At 50.5% G+C, this 24,696-nt stretch overlaps 2 protein-coding genes across 2 annotated transcripts; one reads left to right on the top strand and one right to left on the bottom strand.

The window, feature by feature from the left end:
* The first annotated feature begins 689 nt into the window (after positions 1–689).
* Positions 690–15,876, top strand: LOC311364996 (histone acetyltransferase KAT2B-like). Its single transcript, XM_084484516.1, has 18 exons — positions 690–1,236; positions 4,139–4,265; positions 4,382–4,527; positions 4,699–4,785; positions 4,931–5,112; positions 6,334–6,525; positions 7,201–7,304; positions 7,973–8,098; positions 9,109–9,242; positions 9,546–9,754; positions 11,738–11,864; positions 11,947–12,057; positions 12,744–12,887; positions 12,968–13,082; positions 13,631–13,667; positions 13,795–13,858; positions 13,996–14,080; positions 14,177–15,876. The coding sequence occupies exons 1-18, from the start codon at positions 769–771 to the stop codon at positions 14,368–14,370; spliced, it is 2,652 nt and encodes an 883-aa protein (XP_084340642.1). The 5' UTR covers positions 690–768; the 3' UTR covers positions 14,371–15,876.
* Positions 15,872–23,985, bottom strand: LOC311364997 (uncharacterized protein). The gene is given in 10 exon segments (XM_084484517.1): positions 15,872–16,421; positions 17,327–17,513; positions 18,627–18,776; positions 19,713–19,844; positions 21,031–21,247; positions 21,249–22,012; positions 22,135–22,196; positions 22,300–22,352; positions 22,586–22,905; positions 23,581–23,985. Coding segments are annotated over 10 exon segments (2,178 nt in total). The 5' UTR covers positions 23,717–23,985; the 3' UTR covers positions 15,872–16,264.
* Between the last annotated feature and the right edge of the window lie 711 nt (positions 23,986–24,696).

Here is a 24,696-nt window from a genome sequence, read left to right as displayed (position 1 = left end):
TAGTAAGCTGTTCTAATAATGTGTGTGTGTGTGTGTGTGTGTGTGTGTGTGTGTGTGTGTGTGTGTGTGTGTGTGTGTGTGTGTGTGTGTGTGTGTGTGTGTGTGTGTGTGTGTGTGTGTGTGTGTGTGTGTGTGTGTGTGTGCGCGTGTGTGTGTGTGTGTGTGTTGCAAATGTATTCAAACTTGTTCACTTTAGCTATTTGTTTAACTCTTCACTTTATCTGTTTCCAACCATTTTCATATTTTAAATGGTGTGCATGTTTACATTGTTTACTCAATTTAGACTCTACTCAAATCCCTTCACTTGATTTATGCCATTCAACATTTCTTTACGTCTTAAATTATGTGGCTTTACATTTATAATTTTAGCCTCACTTCGCACTACAGCGCTCACCGCATTATCTGCCTGAAATCTTAATCTAGTTCAATATGAAACCTAATGCTCATTTAAGGCCACTCTAACCGTTTGTTTACTGGATCGAAACGGATTCATCAATGTGCATCGATTGTTTTTTTTTAACAATAATTCAGTTATTTCCATCGTTAACAGTTGACCTTGAATTCCTGCAATAAACACATTTCTCTGACCTCTCCCCTTATTCTACCAGTGGATAGGCCGATCCCATTTAGCCCCCTAGTGGAACCCGACAGCCCTGCAGGTAAGACATTAAAAACAAGGATGAGCGCCATGTCTGCTCCTCCGGTTGTGTAACAGACAACCGAACACCAGAACTCTCTTCCCCCTCCCGCTGGGGGTCCATGTGAAGGATGGCCGAGAGTGCGGGGATACAACAGGGTTCTCCAGCCGTCGGCGCCGCGGGCTCGGCCCCGGCCGCCCCGGGAGCCGGGGGCACGGCGGGCTCTGGCTCTGGCTCGGCCGCCCCGGGAGCAGCGGGGACGGCGGGCTCGATCCCGGGAACCGGAGGGGCGGCGGGCTCGGTCCCCGCCGCCCCGGGAGCCGGGGGGACGGACGGCTCGGGCTCGGGCTCGGTCCCGGGGGCCGGGGGCACGGAGGGCTCGGTCCCGGGGGCCGGGGGCACGGAGGGCTTGGTCCCGGTCGCCCCGGGAGCCGGGGGCACGGAGGGCTCGGTCCGGGGGACGGAGGGCTCGTTCCGGGGGATGGAGGGCTCGGTCCCCGCCGTGGGCTCCGCTAGGATCGCCGTGAAGAAGGCGCAGCTCCGCTCCTCGCCTCGGCACAAAAAACTGGAAAAGCTCGGAGTGTATTCCTCCTGCAAAGTATGTGGTTCTAGATTATACGCGGTGTTGGTGGATCTGTTGGAAGTGTTCTGTTCTGTAAACCGTTCTCTCCATGTTGGGCAGCGACAGTTTGGAGATTGCAAACGCAGCAGAGGAAGCCATTGGCGCACCATGTTTATTTTCATTTTGCTTACATACAAAAATTATATATATATATATATATTAAAAAAAACGGATTATGCATTTTCACTGCCAATGGGATGTGTTGACCCCCCCCCCCCCCCCCCCCCCCCTCTCTCTCTCCCTCTTTCTCGATGGGGGGTCGGGGGACGTAAACACTGGCTTGGCGCCCTGTCAGCGCCTTGTTGTTCGGTGTTTGTGTTCGCTCCTTCTTTCCGCTTTTGAAGCGGCGTTGTCTGCGCGTCGACTGTTAAAACGTGTGTTATCTCGTGTCGTATCGTGGCGCATTGTAACGAGTTTTTAAATATCTGCAGAGGAGAGATAGCGTCTTTGTTTTGACAGGGTGACAGCTGCTGGAGGGGGGCGGAGTGTGTTGACGTTTTAACGCGCACGCTCTGTGCGCAGGCCAGGCTGCCCTGTACACACAGCGCTGCTCCTCTGGGCGGCAGGCCGGGCTGCACGGCCGGGCTGTAGCCAGGCTGTACGGCCGGGCTGTACGGCCGGGCTGCTGTACTGACGGGCTGTAGCCGGGCTGTACGGCCGGGCTGCTGTACTGACGGGGCTGTAGCCGGGCTGTACGGCCGGGCTGCTGTACTGACGGGGCTGTAGCCGGGCTGTACGGCCGGGCTGCTGTACTGACGGGCTGTAGCCAGGCGGTACAGCAGGCTGTACTGACGGGCTGTACTGACGGGCTGCCCCAGTGACAGAAACAGGGCTGCTGCTCAGAGCTCACCCTACACCCTAGACCCTAGACCCTACACCCTACACCACCTCACCCTACACCCTAGACCCTACAACCTACACCACCTCTGGGGGTTCAGGGGCCACAGAGCGTCAAACTATGTCAATGAATCGCTACAAATAAATCGTACCTAAAGTAGTGTTAACTTAATAGATGTAGTGTTGCTACATGGAATAAACTTGTCAGACGCATTCCTTTCTTCTTGCTTGGAGAGAGACGTCCTGAAGCGTGATGTTAGCCGAGCTGGAGTGAGTTTCTCCGCCAGTATCAAATGCAGCCCCCCGTCGTCACCGTGTCGAACTCGGACCAACAAACCAGACTCCACAGCAACAACAACATGTGGACAAATGTCAGCTGACAGTTTTATCAAAGCAGGTTTTGGAGAAGTTTTGGGCGAAAAAAGGGATCAATCAAAAGGGACGACATTACGCTATGGGGTATATTCATATAATTGTTTAAATACATACAGAAGGTGACAAGCTTAAATCCAGTTGGTATTCTGACCGCGCAGTCTGATGCTCATTACACACTCTTTCTTGTCCCGTTGTGGCTTGGGGAAAAGAGATGGAATACACCCCATTCTGTTACATGCACCCCAAGCACATCGTTTGACCAGGTTTATTTTTTTTTTTACACAAACAACATAAATCCACCATTAAATTGTTACATTATGCCTCCACCCTGCTGGTTTCAATTGAGTTGTCCGAGCCATCCAGTATAGTTGAGGCTGGAATGTCATTGGCTCATCTGCGTTCTAAGGGCGGAGCTAGCGACAGTGTAGCATATTAACTGTAATATGGATTATATATTACACTGTAATATGTATTATATATTAATTGTAATATGTATTATATATTACACTGTAATATGCTAAATAAAACAAATGCAAACCAAAATTAATTTTTTATTAAAAAAAAATTATATATTATTTTTTATTTTTGGGTTTGCAGGCAACCTCTTGCGGGCCAGAAAAAAAATAAGAAGGGCCGTATTCGGCCCACGGGCCGCTAGTTGAATAGGCCTGCCCTACACCCTACACCACCTCAGGGCACAGCCGGCGCCAGACACAGATTTGTGGAGTTTAATAGCTCATCGTATACATGGGCGTCACTAGAAGTGGCAAACACACCAGAAGTGTAAACTGTTATCTATGCCATTTTAAAGTTTGAGAAGGAAAGCCAATCCCCTCGTGTCTAACTCACGTCAACAAAGCGCACGGCTGCAGGCTAAACGTTTATGGGCCGCTAATATTAATGAGTAGGATTTAAACACTAAAACACTACATGCATCTCCTTTATGCACAAAAATATAACTTTAAACCTTCTTTAGAGACAATAGATCGCCGATTTTAATTAGAATCTAAATTGGAACAGAAATAGGAAACAGAGATGCAACTATCCATTAGAAATATCCATGAATAAATATTAATACAACAATTACACACGTTTTTTGATTCTTAGGTCAAATCCTTCTTGAATGCCAGTTTAATTAAGTTGTTAAATTGCCAGTTTAATCCATCTTTTCGCTGGTGAAGCATGGACTGTCTGATCTGTCTAAAGAGTTCTTACACCAAAAGTCAGCGCATGTTTCAGTGCAGTCGTCACGCTCGACGCAACTTCCCCCATCGTCCATTGACCTCCGTCAGGTGGCGCTGTGTCTTTCATTCGCTCACCTAAGAACCAGCGAGCCACTGTGTGCTCCGTGCCCACCGCGGCCGTACTGCTACGCTCCAGGGACTGGCCTGACTGACAGGCTCGTCCGTCCAGGGCGGGCCTAACTCACGCCGGGGGGCAAAGCTCACCCTACACCCACCTCACCCTACACCCCAGGTCTCACCCTACACCCTACACCCACCTCAGAGCTCACCCTACACCCTACACCACCTCAGAGCTCACCCTACCCCTCAGAGAATCCCTCCCTCTGTCCTGTGAAGCGTTGTCTTATCCTCTATCCTGCTGTGAACTACACTCAGCGTACCCGGGTTGTAAACACCTCCTCCTCCTCTTCTTCCTCTGCCAGGCTGAAGGGGCTTGTAAGTGCAACGGCTGGAAGAGTCAAAACCCTCCTCCCACTCCACCGAGGACGGACCAACCGTCCAGCGCCGTCAACCTGCAGGACCCGTGTCGAAGCTGCTCCCACACGCTGGGTACGGACCCACACAGACCCACACATGGCCTCAGTGGACTACACTAGTAGCTCCATTGAATTAAAGTCTTTTCTTTAAAAAGGCCGGTGTACGTTATTATTTGTGTGGTTTGTCAGGCGACCACGTGACTCACCTGGAGAACGTCTCTGAGGACGAGATGAACCGGCTGCTGGGCATGGTGCTGGACGTGGAGTACCTGTACACCTGCGTGCACAAAGAGGAGGACGCTGACACCAAACAAGTGTACTTCTCCCTCTTCAAAGTGAGCGTCTGTCACGCCAAAAATAACACCGAACAAAACCCGTTCCTGCCCGTTTGTGTCTTGGAGATGACAACTTCCACACCTGTTTCCTCCCTCCCTCCCTCCCTCCCTCCCTCCCTCCCTCCCTCTCTCCCTCCCTCCCTCCCTCCCTCCCTCCCCATCTGCCAACAGCTTCTGAGGAAGTCCATTCTCCAGATGGGGAAGCCCATGTTGGAGGCCCACGATAATCCTCCCTTTGAGAGACCCAGCATAGAGCAGGCAAGAACATGCAGACACACACAGTTGTTCCTGACACACACACAGCTGGAACCAGGCCCATCCACAACATCTGCACTCAGTACTATTCTCACACGCATCAGTTCATCTCAAAGCTCACTTGGTATCCTACGTCGTGTTGGTCCAGGGCGTGAACAGCTTCGTGCAGTACAAGTTCAGCCACCTGCCGTCGAAGGAGAGGCAGACCATCGTGGAGCTGGCCAAGATGTTCCTGAACCAGATAAACTACTGGCAGCTGGAGACGCCGTCCCAGAGACGGCAGAGGGGGCCCAACGAGGACGCGGCTGGATACAAAGCCAACTACACCAGGTACCACACACCTGGTAACACACACCTGGTAGTACCACACACCTGGTAGTACCACACACCTGGTAGTACCACACACCTGGTAGTACCACACACCTGGTAGTATCACACACCTGGTAGTACCACACACCTGGTAGTACCACACACCTGGTACCACACACCTGGTAGTACCACACACCTGGTAGTATCACACACCTGGTAGTACCACACACCTGGTACCACACACCTGGTAGTACCACACACCTGGTAGTACCACACACCTGGTAGTACCACACACCTGGTACCACACACCTGGTACCACCCACCTGACTGACACCAGAGCTGATCCATGGTGAAATGGGCTCTAGTGTTTTCCTCTGAACATAGTTGGGAACAACCACTTATTTTGGGTTATAAATGGTTAAGTGTCCCTTATACACAAACTATAGACGCCCTATTGATTCGTTAACTAGTACTAACTCCATTGGGACTTTCCAGGCGGATGTTGATTTGGTCAGAAGGATGTGTGGGGATGCACTACAACTCAGAGTTTTTCGGACCTTTCTGAAATGTGCTCCAGACCAAAAACAGGTTGTATAGCCTCGTTGTCCAGGTGATTCCCAGCTGGAAGATTTTTTAGTTTCAACTGCATGATGCTTAAAGGGGTAGTTTGGAATTTTGGACATGGGACCTCATTTTCAAGTGAGCCAGTGTGTTATTGATCACTGGAGACCGTTTTCAACACGTCTCATTCAGTCCTTCTAGTTGCAGAGATTGCTGGTGCTAGGCTAGCGCAAGTCGAGGGGAACTGCTAGCCTGCCAATAAAAACAGTTTTACCCACTCCACAGTACACCCGAGGCAAACCAATTATAACGCCAGACTATTATGTAAATGTCTGTGTTGATAGAATAATAGTTGTTAAAAATAAAACTATCCTTGTAGCGCAATGATTGCATTACATTTTGAGGGACTACAAGGACTGAGTGAAACATGTTGAAAACGGTCTCCAGTGATCAATAACACACTGGCTCACTCGGAAATTACGTCCCGATGTCCAAAATTCCGAACTAGCCCTTTAACCTCAACCAACTCAGTAATTAAACTGACCTGCCTGTCACTTTGGATCAAAGTGTCTGCCAAATGACTAAACAGTAATCTCCTTCACCCATCAACTAGCCCACCTCCTGGTTGATCTAAATGATCCCGTTTCATTTGACCTGGTAACGCGGGGCCCTGTCCTCCAGGTGGCTGTGCTACTGCAACGTGCCCCAGTCCTGCGACAGCCTCCCGCGCTACCAGACCACGCAGATCTTCGGCTGCACTCTGCTGCGCTCCGTCTTCACCGTCATGAGGAAGCAGCTCCTGGAGCAGACCAGGCAGGAGAAGGACCAGCTGCCCCCCGAGAAACGAACGCTCATCCTCACACACTTCCCCAAGTAGGAGACACACACACACACACACACACGCACGCACACACACACACACTTACCCAAGTAGGACACACACACACACACACACACACTTCCCCAAGTAGGAGACACACACACACACACACACACACACACACACATCCTCACACACTTCCCCAAGTAGGAGATCACACGCACACACACACACACACACACACACACACACACACACACACACACAAACACACACACACACACACACACACACTTCCCCAAGTAGGAGATCACACACATACTCAGACAGGACCATGAGAAGTGGTCATATCATATCATATCATATCATATCATTCATTCATTCATTCATTCATTCATTCAGCCAACCCTGGTGTTTGTTGATTATTTAAGTTATAGGCAGCTTGTACAGATTGTCTCATTTGGTTATTTACAATTATGGAACAGTATAAGTTATGAATATGTATTTTATTTGATAATGCTCGAGCTCTGAGAAGTATTCTCAGGTCACACACCCTTCCTGTATTCAGCCGTGTGTACAAATAGAATCATACAATTAAAATGATTGACCTGTGGACCAACAGGAACTACTTCAAGTACGGCGCGCGGCGTTGAGGTTGAGTTGAGGTCACCTTTAGGTAACTAGCAGGGTCACTGTTTTATGACGTCCTGGTGGTGACCTCTGACCAGGTTCCTGTCCATGCTGGAGGAGGAGGTGTACAGCCACAGCTCCCCCATCTGGAGCCAAGAGTTCCTGTTCGGCTCAACGGGGCTTCAGATCCCGATCCACACAGGTAGACCTTCTGAGTACCGTGGGTCTGGTGAGGACACACACACCATGGTGGAAAGAAATCACCATTTTAGGAAGATTAGTAACTTAGTAAGTACCTTAACTTAACTTAACTTAACTTACTTAGTAAGTAAGATAACTTAATAGAGCCTGAATGTAATGATGGGATGCCTACCTGCATGTCTACCAGACCTCAACCTACACTTAACCTCAACCTACACTTAACCTATAACCTATATTAACCCTCACTATAAGGAGGTCCACTTAACCCTCACTATAACGAGGTCATATTCCCCAGACCTTATAGCGAGAATTTAATAACTTTGGGCAAAACATTGTTTTGCCCAAATAAAAAACACAGTACGTATTTATTTTGTTTACGTGGAAGCAGCCCCATATGCAAGCAGTAAAATGTTTATAGAAAGTACGACACATCTAAATTAATTAAGAGTGGACGTAAACAAAAAAAGTGACCATAGTAAAAGTGAGCGTCTTCCAGGCTAGGCAGACATATTGCTACAGACAGAGATGACTCTGGACCTCTCCTCCAGCCAGGGAGGGGCTGGGGAGAGGCCTGCGGGGAGGGGATGGACACTTTTAAAGTCTAGCGGACACTGGCCGGTTCCTCCACAGTGACAACACTTCCCTGAACAGACCTGTGTTGCGTTGCAGTGATCAGTGCGTCCCCGGTGGCCAGGCCGCTGTACTACAGCCCCGCGCCCATCCAGGTGGAGATCGTGAGCTGTGGCAGCGTCAGTCCTGCGAGGAAGATGGTGTCTCTGCTGGAGATGAGCTCAGGTACCGGTGACCACAGGAGCCGTGGCCAACACACGCATGACTGAAGGATTCACAAGTGTGTGACGAGTGGGCGCAACATTGATTCAACTCAATTCAACTTTGAATTGAGTTTTCCATCAGTAGTTTTTTGTGAACTGATTTCACCGCATTTCTCACACACTCTCCACAGTTTGTTTGTTTTGCAACAACTGGCTTGTAGCTCAAACAGCTGGATGTATCTGTAGTCTGATTGACAGTGGTGCTAAAGGGCCATCAGGACCTGGTAAAAGGACTGTAGCGTTTATCATTCACTCATTCATCACACACCGACGGCGGAGTGGACCACGCAGGGCGACAGCCAGCGGGTCAGGAGCAGTCAGGGTGAGGGCGTCTCGCTCAGGGACACCTCCACACTCCGCTAGGAGGAGGAGGAGGAGCCGGGGATCGAACCAGCGACCTTGCGGTTAGCAGCCGACCCGCTCTGCCTCCTGAGCCACCCACAGTACCTGTCACAACCCCGCCCACAAACGCCCCCCAGCAGCCTCATTGAGTTTCTTTGACTGTGAAAGTGTCCCACCTGCTCACTGGGACACACTGCGCCTTTAACTGCTGTTAGGCCAAATGAAGACGCTGGCCGTTTCTCAATTCTCGTTCTCGTGTGTTCTCGTGTACTTGCGTTCTCGATAAACGTCATCAGTGGTGGCCCAAGTACTGTTCCAATTCCAAGTACGCGAGAACGCGAGTACTGTCGTAAAACCCGTGTGTGTTCTCGATGCGTTCTCGATGAGGCCGTTCTACCGAGGACGCATCGGAGGTGACTCGTGTGGACTTAAGGGGACCGTTAAATATCCCAGAATGCATCATCGAGTCCGCTGCTGTTCCAGTTGCAGAGTGCGTACTCGCGTTCTCGGAAGTCTGTACTTGAAAGTCCGGACTTGCCAAGTACGTACTTCCAAGTCCGCGAGAACGTAGAACGCGTACTTGGTATTGAGAAACGGCCGCTGTGTGTGTGTGTTTTGTTCTCCGTGCAGCTGGAGAGAAGCGAAAGCCCTCGGAGCAGCTCCCCCACGAGGAGGCCAAGCGGCGGCGGGTGGTGGGGGACATCCCCCAGGAGCTGATCAACGAGGTGCTGGCCACCATGGCCGACCCGGCCGCCGTCCCGGAGGTGACCGGGAGCCGCACCTCAGCTCCTCTGAGACGCTTATCACACGTTTATCAACCAAAGCACAAACGATAGATACTGTTTGGATTCACCACAATACATTATACATTATGTACATCATTATTCCTTCATAATTCGGTTAATTCGGTTCCTTCCAGATAGCCCATCCCCATATTTCGGTACTTGGGAGGATAAAGGGTGGTTCTGCTACTTCCAGCAGATTATTTCTCATTCTAGTCATCATTTAGTGAAGCAGTGAGTGATGTTGGGTGAGGAGTGTAAGCTGAAGGAGCCGTTGTCCCCCAGACCAACCTGCTGTCGGCGCACTCTGCGCGCGACGAGGCGGCGCGGCTGGAGGAGCGCCGCGGCGTCATCGAGTTCCACGTCATCGGGAACTCGCTGAACCAGAAGCCCAACAAGAGCATCCTGATGTGGCTGGTGGGCCTGCAGAACGTCTTCTCCCACCAGCTGCCCCGCATGCCCAAGGAGTACATCACCCGGCTGGTGTTTGACCCGTGAGTGAGACCGTCCCGGGGCTCTGGAGCCGTCCCACGCCGGACGTCTCTGTAGGCGTTGCACATTTGGATAAGCCGACTTTACCTTTGTCTATAGATTAGTCTAGATTATAGTCTTAATCTGAGGCCGCGTCCACACCGGCCAAACCGCATCACCGTTTCCTTTGATGCGGTTCAGGAATATCTCCGTAAAGACTGTAGAAACGCTGTAGTACACATCCCCGGCCCATAGGGGGCGCTGCTTCTGCTATAGAACTCCAGCAAAAAAAAAGAAGAAGAGGCGAGCATGCTCATAAAGCCTGCGCGCTGTTTACCAACATTCAGTCCGAAGGTAGCGCTTGGCGGTGGACCTACATAGATTTGGTGTATGGGTCCGTCCGTCATCCTCTTTAGCTTCTTTTGGTAGCGGAGCAACATTGAATATTGCCCTAGCAACCCAACAAGGGACATTATCTGCTGCAGAATCATCACAAGCATGTAGTCCGCCGTCATTGTTGTGGTCGCTCTGAGACGCCGCGGGCTTAAGAGCTCATAGGCTGGAGGGTCGAGGGGGGGGGGGGGGGGGGGGGGGGCGATGACGTCATCGTATGTGTTTCAGGCGTCCACACGAATCCGAACACGAAACCACATAGGTCAGTTTATATCTGACTTATATCTGACAAACGTACAAGACTTAACCCTAACCCTAACCAAATGCACAAGACTTAACCCTAACCCTAACCAAACACACAAGACTTAACCCTAACCCTAACCAAATGCACAAGACTTAACCCTAACCCTAACCAAACACACAAGACTTAACCCTAACCCTAACCAAATGCATAAGACTTAACCCTAACCCTAACCAAATGCACAAGACTTAACCCTAACCCTAACCAAATGCACAAGACTTAACCCTAACCCTAACCAAATGCACAAGACTTAACCCTAACCAAACGCACAAGACTTAACCCTACCCCTAACCAAACGCACAAGACTTAACCCTAACCCTAACCAAATGCACAAGACTTAACCCTAACCCTAACCAAATGCACAAGACTTAACCCTAACCCTAACCAAATGCACAAGACTTAACCCTAACCCTAACCAAACGCACAAGACTTAACCCTAACCCTAACCAAATGCACAAGACTTAACCCTAACCCTAACCAAACACACAAGACTTAACCCTAACCAAACGCACAAGACTTAACCCTAACCAAACGCACAAGACTTAACCCTAACCAAACGCACAAGACTTAACCCTAACCAAACGCACAAGACTTAACCCTAACCCTAACCAAACGCACAAGACTTAACCCTAACCAAACGCACAAGACTTAACCCTAACCAAACGCACAAGACTTAACCCTAACCCTAACCAAACGCACAAGACTTAACCCTAACCCTAACCAAATGCACAAGACTTAACCCTAACCCTAACCAAATGCACAAGACTTAACCCTAACCAAACGCACAAGACTTAACCCTAACCAAACGCACAAGACTTAACCCTAACCAAACGCACAAGACTTAACCCTAACCAAACGCACAAGACTTAACCCTAACCCTAACCAAACGCACAAGACTTAACCCTAACCAAACGCACAAGACTTAACCCTAACCAAACGCACAAGACTTAACCCTGCGTTCGGACTCAAACGCACAAGACTTAACCCTAACCAAACGCACAAGACTTAACCCTAACCAAACACACAAGACTTCTGCGGTTTCACCAAAAGATCGTCTCCGAGGCCTGAAGCTACTTATCTATAGTTTTGTTCTATCAGCGGTTTCATTTGTCAATATAAAACTTGTCTGTAATTCCGAGGTCAGGAATCAGGTCGGTTAAACCCCGCCCACCCAGAGCGAACATCCAAAGCATGTCATTTATTTCCCTGCCGTTCAGCGGCTCTATGATTCACTCGTGTGTATCTTCTGATACCTTCGGTATTAAAATGTGTCCACATCATAAAGAGGAACTTTAACTTCCTCTTGTCACAGGAAGCACAAGACGCTGTCGCTGATCAAGGACGGCCGAGTGATCGGAGGGATCTGCTTCCGGATGTTTCCCTCCCAGGGCTTCACCGAGATCGTCTTCTGCGCCGTTACGTCCAATGAGCAGGTCAAGGTGAGGCCAAGCCCCGCCCCCCTCTGTGCGGCTGTATCTGATTGGTGGGTTTGGGCTCGTTGTTAACCTGTCGGTTGCTCAGGGTTACGGCACCCATCTGATGAACCACCTGAAGGAGTACCACATCAAGCACGACATCCTCAACTTCCTCACCTACGCAGACGAGTACGCCATCGGATACTTCAAGAAGCAGGTTGGGTCCTGTCCGACAAACGCATACTGATTAAACACACACACACACACACACACACACACACACACACACACACACACACACACACACACACACACACACGTCTGCTCATCCAAAACTGAAACAATTGTCTCTCTCTGCCTTGTCTCTCTCTCTGTCTCTCTCTCTCCCTTGTCTCTCTGTCTCTCTCTCTCCCTTGTCTCTCTCTCTCTCTCTCTGCCTTGTCTCTCTCTCTGCCTTGTCTCTCTGTCTCTCTCTCTGCCTTGTCTCTCTCTCTGTCTCTCTCTCTCTGTCTCTCTCTCTGCCTTGTCTCTCTCTCTGTCTCTCTCTCTCTGCCTTGTCTCTGTCTCTCCCTTGTCTCTCTCTCTGTCTCTCTCTCTCCCTTGTCTCTCTCTCTCTCTCTCTGCCTTGTCTCTCTGTCTCTCTCTCCCTTGTCTCTCTCTCTGTCTCCCTCTCTCTCTCCCTTGTCTCTCTGTCTCTCTCTCCCTTGTCTCTCTCTGTCTCTCTCTCTCTCTCTCTCCCTTGTCTCTCTCTCTGTCTCCCTCTCTCTCTCTCCCTTGTCTCTCTGTCTCTCTGCCTTGTCTCTGTCTCTCTCTGCCTTGTCTCTCTCTCTCTGTCTCTCTCTCTGCCTCTCTGTCTCTCTCTCTCTCTCTCTCTCTCCCTTGTCTCTCTCTGCCTCTCTCCAGGGCTTCTCTAAAGACATAAAGGTTCCTAAGGGCCAGTACGTCGGCTACATCAAGGACTACGAGGGCGCCACGCTGATGGGCTGCGAGCTCAACCCCAGCATCCCCTACACCGAGTTCTCCGTCATCATCAAGAAGCAGAAAGAGGTGGAGTAAACCTCACAGCGGAGCGCCGCTCTCTTTAGTCGGCTGCGTTGTGTTAAACCCTGGCTCTGTCCGCCCCTCAGATCATCAAGAAGCTGATGGAGAGGAAACAGGTTCAGATCCGGAAGGTGTACCCGGGCCTCTCCTGTTTTAAGGAAGGAGTCCGGCAGATTCCCATCGAGAGCATCCCGGGGATACGTGAGCTTCCCTCTCGTTCCTCTCGTGTATCGGCCCAACGTTTCCTCTAGGACTGTTTTCAGCAGCGCGGGGGGGGGAAGGGTTCTGTCGTACCTGGGCGGTGCACGCACAATTCTTTTGTAGCAGTGGTGCTGTGAGTTGGTAACCTAGCAACACTAGGAGGGGGGTCCGGGGGCATGCCCCCCCCCCCCGGAAGAAGATTTTTAAAAATAACCCTTTAAATGGTTACTCCTGGTCAGATTTTCTTGGGGGAAAATGTACAGATTGAGCTTCCAAATATGACATAACCAACAGAGTCAAGGTATCTGCTGAGACCAGATCATTGTGACAATGTGCCTGAACTTGGCAGAAACTAAGTTCATCTTTTATGTTCATTTTCAGCTATTTCTTTGATATTTATCACATGCAGTGGCGCTGACAATCCAGCAGCGGCGGTGCGCCACTGCTGGATGCATAGAGAGGAAACACTGATCATCCTCTCATGTACTGTGACCACTCTTCATCTAATGAAGGCTGTGCCAATGACATTCAATTATTTAAACCAACAGGTGAAACTGGATGGAAACCGATGGGCAAAGGCCAAGGGTAAATGGGATTTGACTTTTTACACTTGTAGACACTCGACTTGTTCAGAACATCACGTGGCTATAACCGTTTACATGTTCAGCTCATGTTTCCATTCTGACTCACGTTCTGCTTTGATTGTTTGTAGGAAAGAGCTCAAGGATCCAGACCAACTGTACAGCACGCTGAAGACCATCCTCCAGCACGTGAAGGTGAGCTCAGACACCTGTTGGTACGTCGTCAGTAGATAACCTCAGGAGCTTTCACCTGCTCTTTGGGCTCTAGGGTTCTGGCGGTGGCTGCTTATGATCAAGGGCCACACAAATAAGAGGTTGGTGTTGTGTTCCAGAGTCACCAGAACGCTTGGCCCTTCATGGAGCCCGTGAAGAGGACGGAGGCCCCTGGGTACTACCAGGTGATCCGCTTCCCCATGGGTACGTCCCGCTGGAACCGACACCGCTCACAGGTCTTCTGCTCAGCGGCCCGGGCAGGCTCGTTAGAACGCTCACCTGTCGTTTGTTCTCCTGCAGACCTGAAGACGATGAGCGAGCGGCTGAAGAGCCGGTACTACGCCACGCGCAAGCTCTTCATGGCCGACATGCAGCGCATCTTCACCAACTGCCGGGAGTACAACCCCCCCGAGAGCGAGTACTACAAGTGTGCCAACTTACTGGAAAAGTTTTTCTACACCAAATTAAAGGACGCGGGTCTCCTGGAGAAGTGAACACAAACTACCGTGAGCCCTAGACCTCCACCAGGACTAGTCTCTACCCAGAGCCCGAGGACTGACCCCGGCAGTCAAAAAACGGTTTTGTGGTTTTCATCGACAAGATGAGAGGGTTTCTCATGCTCGGGTCTCAGAGCACAGCGTTTAGGACTCATATCAAATGCATGCTGTTACCAGACACCCAACCCGTTACTTTAAAGCGGCATTATGCTAGTAGGAGCCAGACACTAAAGGTCACGCAGCAGGGGCAGCAGGGACAGCCCCCCCCCCCCCCCCCCCCCAGGGCCCGCGGCTGTCTCCCGTAGGCTGGGATCGGTGCCAAACTAGTGATGTTACCGTGTGACGCCTAGGACGAATGGGGAAAGGACAAATGACGGCGAGTGTGACTGGACGCGGCGAAGGCCATGCAGCTAGCAGCACTTTCCATGGAAACAGAAAGTGAAGAGTGGCTTTAAGTGGAAACCAGTTCAGCCGCGTCACGTTGTCAGAGCGATGTTGGTACATCGAACCAGCCTCTCCCCCCCCCCCCCCCCCCAACAACAAAAGTACTTTTTAATAGCGGCTACGTTTAGGTTTTAATAAGGCTCTCTGCTTCCCGCCGTCTTAGTTAGTTTAGAGACGCTGAACTCCCGAGACTAACGAATAACAGATTCAAGGTTCACGGACGCACCTTACTCTCTCTGTGTGTGAGTCTGTCAGGCAGTGACTCCTTCCATTCCACTGTACCTCTCTGTTGACTCAGGTATAGAGATCAGAATCATCGCTCCACTAGTGTTGCCTGTGAAGAACTGGAGAACTTTAGAGACGAGGATCTTCTGTTTCTTTTGTTCCTGTTCGTTCGAACAAAAAATAAGCTGATGTGTTTGATGTCAATCATGTCAAATTTATCGTTCACCACAGAAAAAAAAAGTGAAAAATTAATTAGGTGTTCACACCGATTTTATCCTGCCAAAAGAAATGGAACATTTTAAATGTGTATACATTTTAATCATTTTAAGCACTTAGCCTGTGTATTTCGAATGTGTCGGTCTATTTTACTTTCAGAGCTTGAAGCTCCTCTAGATAAGCTGCAGCAGGCAAATTTTGAATAATTAAAGGCACTTTTACGTTTTGATAAGCATTCTTTAACAAGGCAAATTTTTTCCACCTATTTTAGTTAACTAAAAAGCCTATCGCAGTTGACCTAAAGCTCATTTAATTATCTAGAGTTTTATTCTTATTTATGTTCTTTAATTTAAAAGGAATAGTGCTTATGAAGGGTCTTAATTTATTATTTTTTTCTGCAGATTGAGATTGCTACCTTTGTACTTTGGAGATAAATGAAAGATTGTGCAATACTATGTCGTTTTTGCTGTTTTGTATAAAAGGAAATGTTTGTACTTTTCGAGCTTAAAGAACAAAAAATCAGAATTTTGTATCGTCTGAAATATTTCATGCTCTTTTACAACTTGCTTTAATGAAATAGCATTAGCTTATTTTATAGACAGAATAAATAGAAGTGAAACGAAATGTGTCATCTGTGTGTAGTTTGAAAACCAGAGTTTGGCCACACCAATTTTGGATATAATATTTATATATTTTAATAATTGGGATCGTATTTCCTTACATGTATATATAATCTGGATCTAACCTTTATTATCACTGAAAATCTAAAAACAGAAATGACCCAGCAGTTAAGGACGGTCTTCAGGTCATTTACAAAAAACATCACGGTACCTAAAAAAATACTGTTTCAGCTTAAAAGTAGTTTTAGTTTCTAATCACAATAATCCCACCTGCTCCAAATCACAAAAAAAAAAAGCTCACAATAAAATCCACAAGAACTAAAATAGTCACAGAATGAATTAATTCAGAGTAAAATGGAGACTGTGAAAGCCGGGCTCCAGGAGCGTCAGCGGCAGCCCACAAAGGACTCGTTGTACTTGAGCAGTGCCGGCTGGCTCTTCCCGGGGGCCCCCTGCGCCGACCGCCGGGCCCCCGGGCTCGGCTTGAAGATGGGCGAGCGCAGGAACTGCAGGTCCGTGTGCTTGTCCCCGCGTCTCAGCTTCCTAGAGTCAGAAAACGTCCTCTTCAGTGACTACTGGCCCCCCCCCGAACTCAACAATAAAATACACCAGTAGACACGTAATCTACCGTTGGACTTCATGTACATTACGCAATATTAAGAACAATTAGCCTTCCTCGACGGGTGTATTATATTGACGAGCGTTGCACCCACGGAACCAAACAGGCGTTCCCTTCATCTGGTTCTACTTTAGCTCCTTACTGGTCGTTGTACTTAACCATCACCACTGGTGGACCCTAAAGCGTTCCCCTCTGATCTTAATTCCATTTCAGAATGCAGTTCTATTGTTTACTTCGATGTAGAAATGCCCCAACAACGAGACGCCGGCCGTGTCCATCAGCGCTGCGAGGGGGGGGGGGGAGCTCTACTCACGCGTTGTGGTGGCTCGTTCACGAACGAATCAGTTTGAACGAACGACTCTTTAAAACGAACGAACCGACCTGATTCGCCGCTCTCGTTCGTCGTCGTTCGTCTCGTTCGTTCTCCGAGACTCGACTCCCAGCTCCGCCCACTAGTCGCTGAGTTGCGCTGACTGGCGAGTCGCCGTTGGTTCACTGACTGTGTTTAGCGGTGAAGACTCGAGGACTGAGACGTCACGAGAGCCAGACGGGCAACAACATCCCGATTCTAACATGAAGCGCTCCTCAGCTAAAAGGAACTTAGTTCATGTTGTGTTGATTGATGACCGTTTGCACCATCGCACGACCGTGATTCGTTTGAACGAGAACGAGGGAGGAGCCGAGTCTGACCGACTCAGTGACTGAGAACCGTGATTCACCGCTACCGGAAATGCGAACGAACGAACGAACGAACAAACGACTCTTCTTGGCGAACTGACCGACGCGAACTGATTCATTCAAACGAATCCTGAAATCCACCCCTACTCACGCGTTGAGGGACGGCTCCTTGTAGTCCACCGTCATGGTGCAGCGTCTCTTGCGGGCGGGGGTGGAGCTCTTGGCGTCGGAGGGGCGGGACCCCCCCGCTCCCGGGACCTTACAATAGGCTGTGGGGGACATGTTGGTCACATCACACAGACTCAAGCCCCGCCCCGCTGACCTCACACCAAACCCACCTGGAGGTGAAGAGGTGGAAGAGGAAGAGGAAGAGGAAGAGGAAGGGGGTGTTGGTTAGGGCGTGCTCACGTACACGTGACGCGGAGGGAAGTTTGTGCACTGACAGAAAACACACAGACAGACAACGCTCTGGAGGGGAACGCATCGCCCTGTGCAGAACACACAGCAGAGGTACATGGCTGTACGGATATATGATCAGTGTGGTATCAAATGTATCAGCACCTCCATTTCTCCGCCATGGCGGGTGAAGAGTCAGAACTCAAACGATCTCAATATTGACCCCGATTCAGACGACAGAAGCGTTTGGAAACCAAGACACTGCCCTACACCCAGACACACCCGTCTCCCCCACACCCAGACACACCCGTCTCCCCCACACCCAGACACACCCGTCTCCCCCACACCCAGACACACCCGTCTCCCCTACACCCAGACACACCCGTCTCCCCCACACCCAGACACACCCGTCTCCCCCACACCCAGACACACCCGTCTCCCCCACACCGCCCTACACCCAGACACACCCGTCTCCCCCACACCCAGACACACCCGTCTCCCCCACACCGCCCTACACCCAGACACACCCGTCTCCCCCACACCCAGACACACCCGTCTCCCCCACACCCAGACACACCCGTCTCCCCCACACCCAGACACACCCGTCTCCCCCACACTGCCCTACACCCAGACACACCCGTCTCCCCCACACCCAGACACACCCGTCTCCCCCACACCGCCCTACACCCAGACACACCCGTCTCCCCCACACCCAGACACACCCGTCTCCCCCACACCCAGACACACCCGTCTCCCCCACACCCAGACACACCCGTCTCCCCCACACTGCCCTACACCCAGACACACCCGTCTCCCCTACACCCAGACACACCCGTCTCCCCCACACCCAGACACACCCGTCTCCCCCACACTGCCCTACACCCAGACACACCCGTCTCCCCCACACCCAGACACACCCGTCTCCCCCACACTGCCCTACACCCAGACACACCCGTCTCCCCCACACCCAGACACACCCGTCTCCCCCACACTGCCCTACACCCAGACACACCCGCCTCCCCCAGAGCGGCGTGGGGGGTGGGGGGGGGGCTTACGTTTCTTGCAGACGTTGGCGGTCTTGCGGGGCCGCTGGCTGGGGGCGGCGGGGGGCGTGAGGCCCCTGAAGGCAGACAGGACCCCGTCTATCCTCATCATCTCCGCCTCCAGGCCCGGCGTGACCACCAGCACCCCGGCCTGCTGGAGCTCTGCACACACACGCACACACACACACACACACACACACACACACACACACACACACACACACACACACACACACACACACACACACACACACACACACACACACACACACACACACACACACACACACACACACACACTCTTATTTGCTTGTACTGATGTTGCGGTTATGCCTTAATTCCCCTTAAAGGACAGTTCCGGTATTTGAACATTGAGCCCCTTTCTGGTTTGTCTAGGATGAAGTAGAGCGGTTGACACCGACCTGTTGACTACTGGTCCTGTCTCTGGTATTTGGCTCATTTAGAATCGCTCTGCCTGCTTCAGAATGGCTACGGGCATTCACAAACCTGTCCTTAAAACAACCCTAAACGTTAGTTTTCAGAAATGTGCAACTCACCGAGTGGTCAGTGGTGTTGGTTGATGTTCCAAATCAAGTATCGTAGCGAAGTACACTTTCTGTTTTTGTTCTCTGTTTCAACAGCAGGGCTAGAACCGAGCGAAAAGACTACAACCAAACGTAAACAGTCCCCCTTTCTGTTTCCGGTCAACGAGCAACGAGTCTTCCAACAGAAATCAATGGGATGTACAACATGTGATAAATGTGCAATAAAACACGACAGAAACTGTATTCCGCTACGATACTTGATTTGGAACATCAACGAACACCACTGACCACTCGGTGAGTTGCACATTTCTGAAAACAAACGTTTAGGGTTGTTTTAAGGACAGGTTTGTGAATGCCCGTAGCCATTCTGAAGCAGGCAGGGCGATTCTAAATGAGCCAAATACCAGAGACAGGACCAGTAGTCAACATGTCGCTGTCAACCACTCTATTTCATCCTAGAGGGGCTCAATGTTCAAAATACCAGACTTGTCCTTTAGGGGATGATCACATATCCATCAGGAAACAAAGGCCCGCCCTATTCCTCCAGGCTAACCTGATGGGCTTTCCTGGTTGGCTGTTTTTGGGGCGGGGCTTCTGGAGATCATCCAATCAGGGGATCCAGGGCAAGGAGGCACCTCACTCTCCTGCACCACAGCCGCATCTCCTGTGTCCTCGTCTCTGAAGACTACACACACACACACACACACACACACACACACACACACACACACACACACACACACACACACACACACACACACACACACACACACACACACACACACACACACACACACACACACACACAGGTTTTCAAATTAAAAGTATGACAATATTCCTATATCTATAGGTCGACATCCTTATGCAACAAAACACGAACACGCCTGAATACCGTTTTATACAGGAAGGCACTCAGCATTTAGTTCAGTTCGTTTTAGCTCTACTTAGACCACTGGTTCTCAAAGTGCGGCCCGCGGGCCAATGGCGGCCCGCAATGACATACAGATGTAAGTTAAAGAAAAAATAATAATAATAATTTTTAATTTTTATTTCTTTTTTTCTGTTCTAAATAAGTTTTTATTCTGAAATGCACACAGGACTGTTATAGCCCAAATTCGACAGTATAGGGCAGAGAACCCCAGGGATTGTGTGTTAGTTAAAATGTTTCTCAAGGTTTTCTAAAGTTGTGCCAGGTTTTGCCTAATTTGTTATTTAAAATGTGTTCATATACTGGATGCAGACATGTAACTGTAGAGATGCAACCTGGTCATTCAAATTATTATAAATGGGATTTTTTTCTGTTTTATTATTATTTATTATTATTCTTTTCCCTTTGGCGGCCCTCAGTCAAATTTTGGGTTCCTAAATTGGCCCTCAGCTGTCTTTGAGAACCCCTGACTTAGACGGTCTTTTCACTGTACAGCACTTGGAGATTGTGCAAATGAAATCGCTTTATAAATAAAATAAAACTACCGTGTTTCCCCTAGATTTTTTTGTAGCAGTGGTGCTGTGAGTTGGTAACCTAGCAACGCTAGGGGGGTCCGGGGGCATGCCCCCCCCCCCCCCCCCCGCCGGAATCAATTTTTGAAAAATAACCCTTTAAATGGTTACTCCTGGTGAGATTTTTTTGGGAAAAATGCACAGATTGAGCTTCCAAATATGACATAACAACCAACAGAGCCAAGGTATCTGCTGAGACCAGATCATTGTGACAATGTGCCTGAACTTGGCAGAAACTAAGTTAATCTTTTATGTTCATTTTCAGCTTTCAACTTTTTTTTTTTTTTTTGACAATCCAGCGGCGGCGGCGGCTGCTGGACGCCTGTAGAGGAAACACTGAACCATCGTTGTTATTACTGTGAGACGCTCACCGGACACTTCCTGTTGCGAGGCGGGGCCCCCGCCGGGGCCCCTCCTCCCCCGGCGGCCCGGCGGCCTCCTGCTCTTCTCTGGGGAGCTGCGTCTCCTCCGGCCCCGCCGAGGGACGTACAGCTCCCCCTCCGCCTCCCCCGGGGGGGACTCCGGCGGGGGGGACTCCACTGGGGGAGACTCCACTGGGGGGGACTGCTCCGTCAGCGGCCCCCCCCCCCTGCCCCCCTCCCTCTCCGTGGGCGGCCGTCTCCTTGGCCTTGAAGGGCGTGAGGTGGACCGCCTCCTCGCAGTCGAAGTCGAAGGTGTCGTTGAAGCCCAGCGAGGTGTTGAGGCCGTCGGCCCCTGGGGGCCCCTGCGCGGCCGGGGGCCCCTGCGCGGCCGGGGGCCTGGCCGAGCGCTCCCGGCTCTTGGAGCGGGTCCTGCTGGGTCTGGAGGTCTCCCAGGGTTTCTTCAAGGGGCCCCGCTCCCCCTTGCGACCCCTCTCAGGTTTCCGCGCGGCCGGCTCTGGTTTGACCCGCTGCTGCTGTTGTTGTTGTTGTTGTTGCTGTTGTTGTTGTTGTTGGGCGTGTTTCTTGCGAGGCTGTGGCTGGTGGGCGGGGTTAGCGGGGGCGGGCTCAGGGGTGGAGTGCTGGATGTGGGCGGAGCCGGGAGGACGGGCGGGCCCTCCTCCCGGCGGCGTTGCTCGTGGGTCCTGTGCGCTGCAGCCGCTGAGCACGGGGCTCGCCGTCGACCACCCCCCCCCCACGGCGGCCCCAGAGCCCCCCCCCACGGCGGCGGCCCCAGAGGCCCCCCCCACGGCGTCCCCAGAGCCCCCCCCCACGGCGTCCCCAGAGCCCCCCCCCCCGGCGTCGCTGAGCGAGCGGCGGCGCTGGGACCTCGGGGAGCGTCTCTGGGTGCAGCTGCCGGCCCGCCGCCGCCTCACGCCCACGGTGGGGGGCAGGGTGAAGACCAGGCCACGCCCCCCCGCCTCCTCAGGACGACCTGGACATCAGGGAGGGACTCGTGTTACTGACATACTTTATCTCTCTATCTCTATCTATCTATACTATCTCTTTTACATCAAGTGTAAAACTGAACGCTGTGAGAGTTTGTTCTGTGAATACCTTGAACAGGACCGGGCTCTTCTCCAGACACGGGGGACCTGTGAGGGGTGATCGCTGTTTGCCTGGAATATTGTAAAAAGAACAAGGATTACACAACTAAAGTCTGTATATGGTAAAGAATTATAATTGTTATTGATTATTAACGCTCTCATTCTTGACATTTACCGAGACGATTCCAAAGGATCGTGGGAGGCAGCTGCAACAGAAGTGGAGTCACACTGAAAAAAAAAAGAGAATGGAAATCATGAAGGAAGGAATTAAAACACAGAACTGAACTCATGAGGATCAGAACTGAACTCATGAGGGTCAGAACTGAACTCGTGAGGATCAGGCAGCAGCTGCTGAGACCTCACAGTCCCCTGAGCTTGTAGGACTATCTCACTCACTAACCAACGCGCCCGCCCTGGTCTACTAGGACCAGGAGGCATCAGAACATCAAAGACTCCCTCACCTCCCTGGTCGTGGCGTCCTGGTCCTTGAGCTCCTGGCCCCTGAGCTCCTGGTCCCTGAGCTCCTGGTCCTTGAGCTCCTGGCCCCTGAGCTCCTGGTCCTTGAGCTCCTGGCCCCTGAGCTCCTGGCCCCTGAGCTCCTGGTCGCGGAGCCTCCTCTTGAGCAGCAGCAGGTGGAGGAACAGGGCCTGCTGCTCCCTCTTGAGCTGCAGCACCAGGCCGTGCGCCTGCCTCAGCTTCTCCTTCTCGGCCTGCAGCGCCAGCGCCAGCTCTGTGTTGTTCTGCTGGACGCCCCGCAGGATGCTGCCGCTGGTCTGACCCGCTGAGGGCCCAACCAACACCGCTAGTTTAACCTTTTGTTATTACACAGGAGCGGCTTGACCTGAATACAATACACGGACCTCATGTTTTACATTCAAACTCAACTGTAGCTTATTAGGCACGAGATTAAACTCTCTGCTTGACTCACATGTGCAATGAGCTGCAAGTAAGATACGGCTGAAAGACATATCACGATATAACTCGATCATATTGATCGATATCGATAACTATTCATAATTTGAATGACCTAAAAAGACTAGGAGTTACCATGCTGGATTTAAACACTTCTGTTTAACACTTAATACGACCTTCCACTGTTCTTCATTGATAAATACTCCAATGTCGACACAACAATGAAAAACACTCAAAAATTGTAAATAAGTACGGAACCGTGTTTGTGTAACAAACCCAGCTGCTAGATTCGGTGGTCCGGTCCCTTATCGGTATATATACTGAACATATTTTATATTGATGTTGATGAAAAGTCTATCACGATACGATTGTTTATTGTTTTTATTGCCCAGGCCTAGCTGCAATACATTCTGGTCTATTGCAACAACAACCGCGTTCCTACTGGTCCACTGGATGTGACCGTGACAGTGGACAGTGGACCGTGACAGCGGTGCGGTGTGCACCGGACAGGCGGACGCGCGGTGACGGCGGACCGGGGCCTCACCGTCGGCCTTGGTGGTCCTCCTCCGCCGGGGGGCCGAGGCTCCGGCCAGCCGCTTCGTCCTCTTCTCCCGCATCTTCTCTTTGATGTCGTCCAGACTTTGCTGGAAGGATTTCTTCTGCCCCCTTTCCCTCGCCATGCCTTATGATGATGATGATGATGATGATGATAATGATATTGATAATGATAATGAGATGGGTCAGGCCCACAGACCTACAGGGTTCAACCGCCGGCCGACTCGGTCTAATGAAGGCTGCTTACCTTCAACGGCGAACGGACCGCACGGGTTTTATGTCGTCAGGGATAACATCCGAATGAGTTTAGAAGGTAAATAATAGCTTAGAAGGTAAATAAGACCGACAAAATGTCGTGTTTTAGTTGAGCTTCCGTTCTCTCCCGCTGCTTCACGTTCAAATCGTCCGCTGCGACCGGTGATTGGCAGACAGCAGAGTGTTACGTCACTTCCCCTGTACTGACCGACGATGGCCACGAGATGGAGCCAAATACTATTTATTATACTATTATATTATTATATATTATATTATTATATATTCAGTGGCGTTTCTACATGTAAAAAACAGGTGGGGCTAGGCTAATATTTTTTATTAATTTTTTTTTTAAATAATTTATATATATATATATATATATATAAATATATATATATATATATATATATAATATATTTTTTTTTTTAACTCCACATTAAATGCACGGATGTTTTTGCCAGCGGTTTGGCTAATGCCAAAATCCCTTGGATGGTGGGGACCAATAGCCAGGCTAGCGCCGCCTACTGGTTCCGGCAAATTTGCCTTGTAATGAAGTAAGCGGCTGATGCATCAGGCTAGGGGACCAAGGCGTTTTACCTCTAATTTAGATGATCTACCTCAGGGTTTCTCAACGGGGGCGTTCATAGAACCTAGGGGGCGCTGTGAAACTTTGCTTGTGTAGCGGTCATTATTTTTTACTTTTTAAACTTTCATGGTTTTCAAATATTTTCGGTGCAAAAATAGTATAACTGAAATAAAGAGCCTATCTTCATATGGGTTTCTAACCCCTCTATCGTCTCATCTACTTTTTACTTTATGCTCAGTACCGTCATGATCGCCATGGTAACGCCGA

This window comes from Micromesistius poutassou (assembly GCF_964030765.1).
Source record: "Micromesistius poutassou genome assembly, chromosome: 20".
Lineage (NCBI taxonomy): Eukaryota > Metazoa > Chordata > Actinopteri > Gadiformes > Gadidae > Micromesistius > Micromesistius poutassou.
Note: the sequence above shows the minus strand (reverse complement) of the source record. Positions and strands in the feature narration are given on the sequence as shown.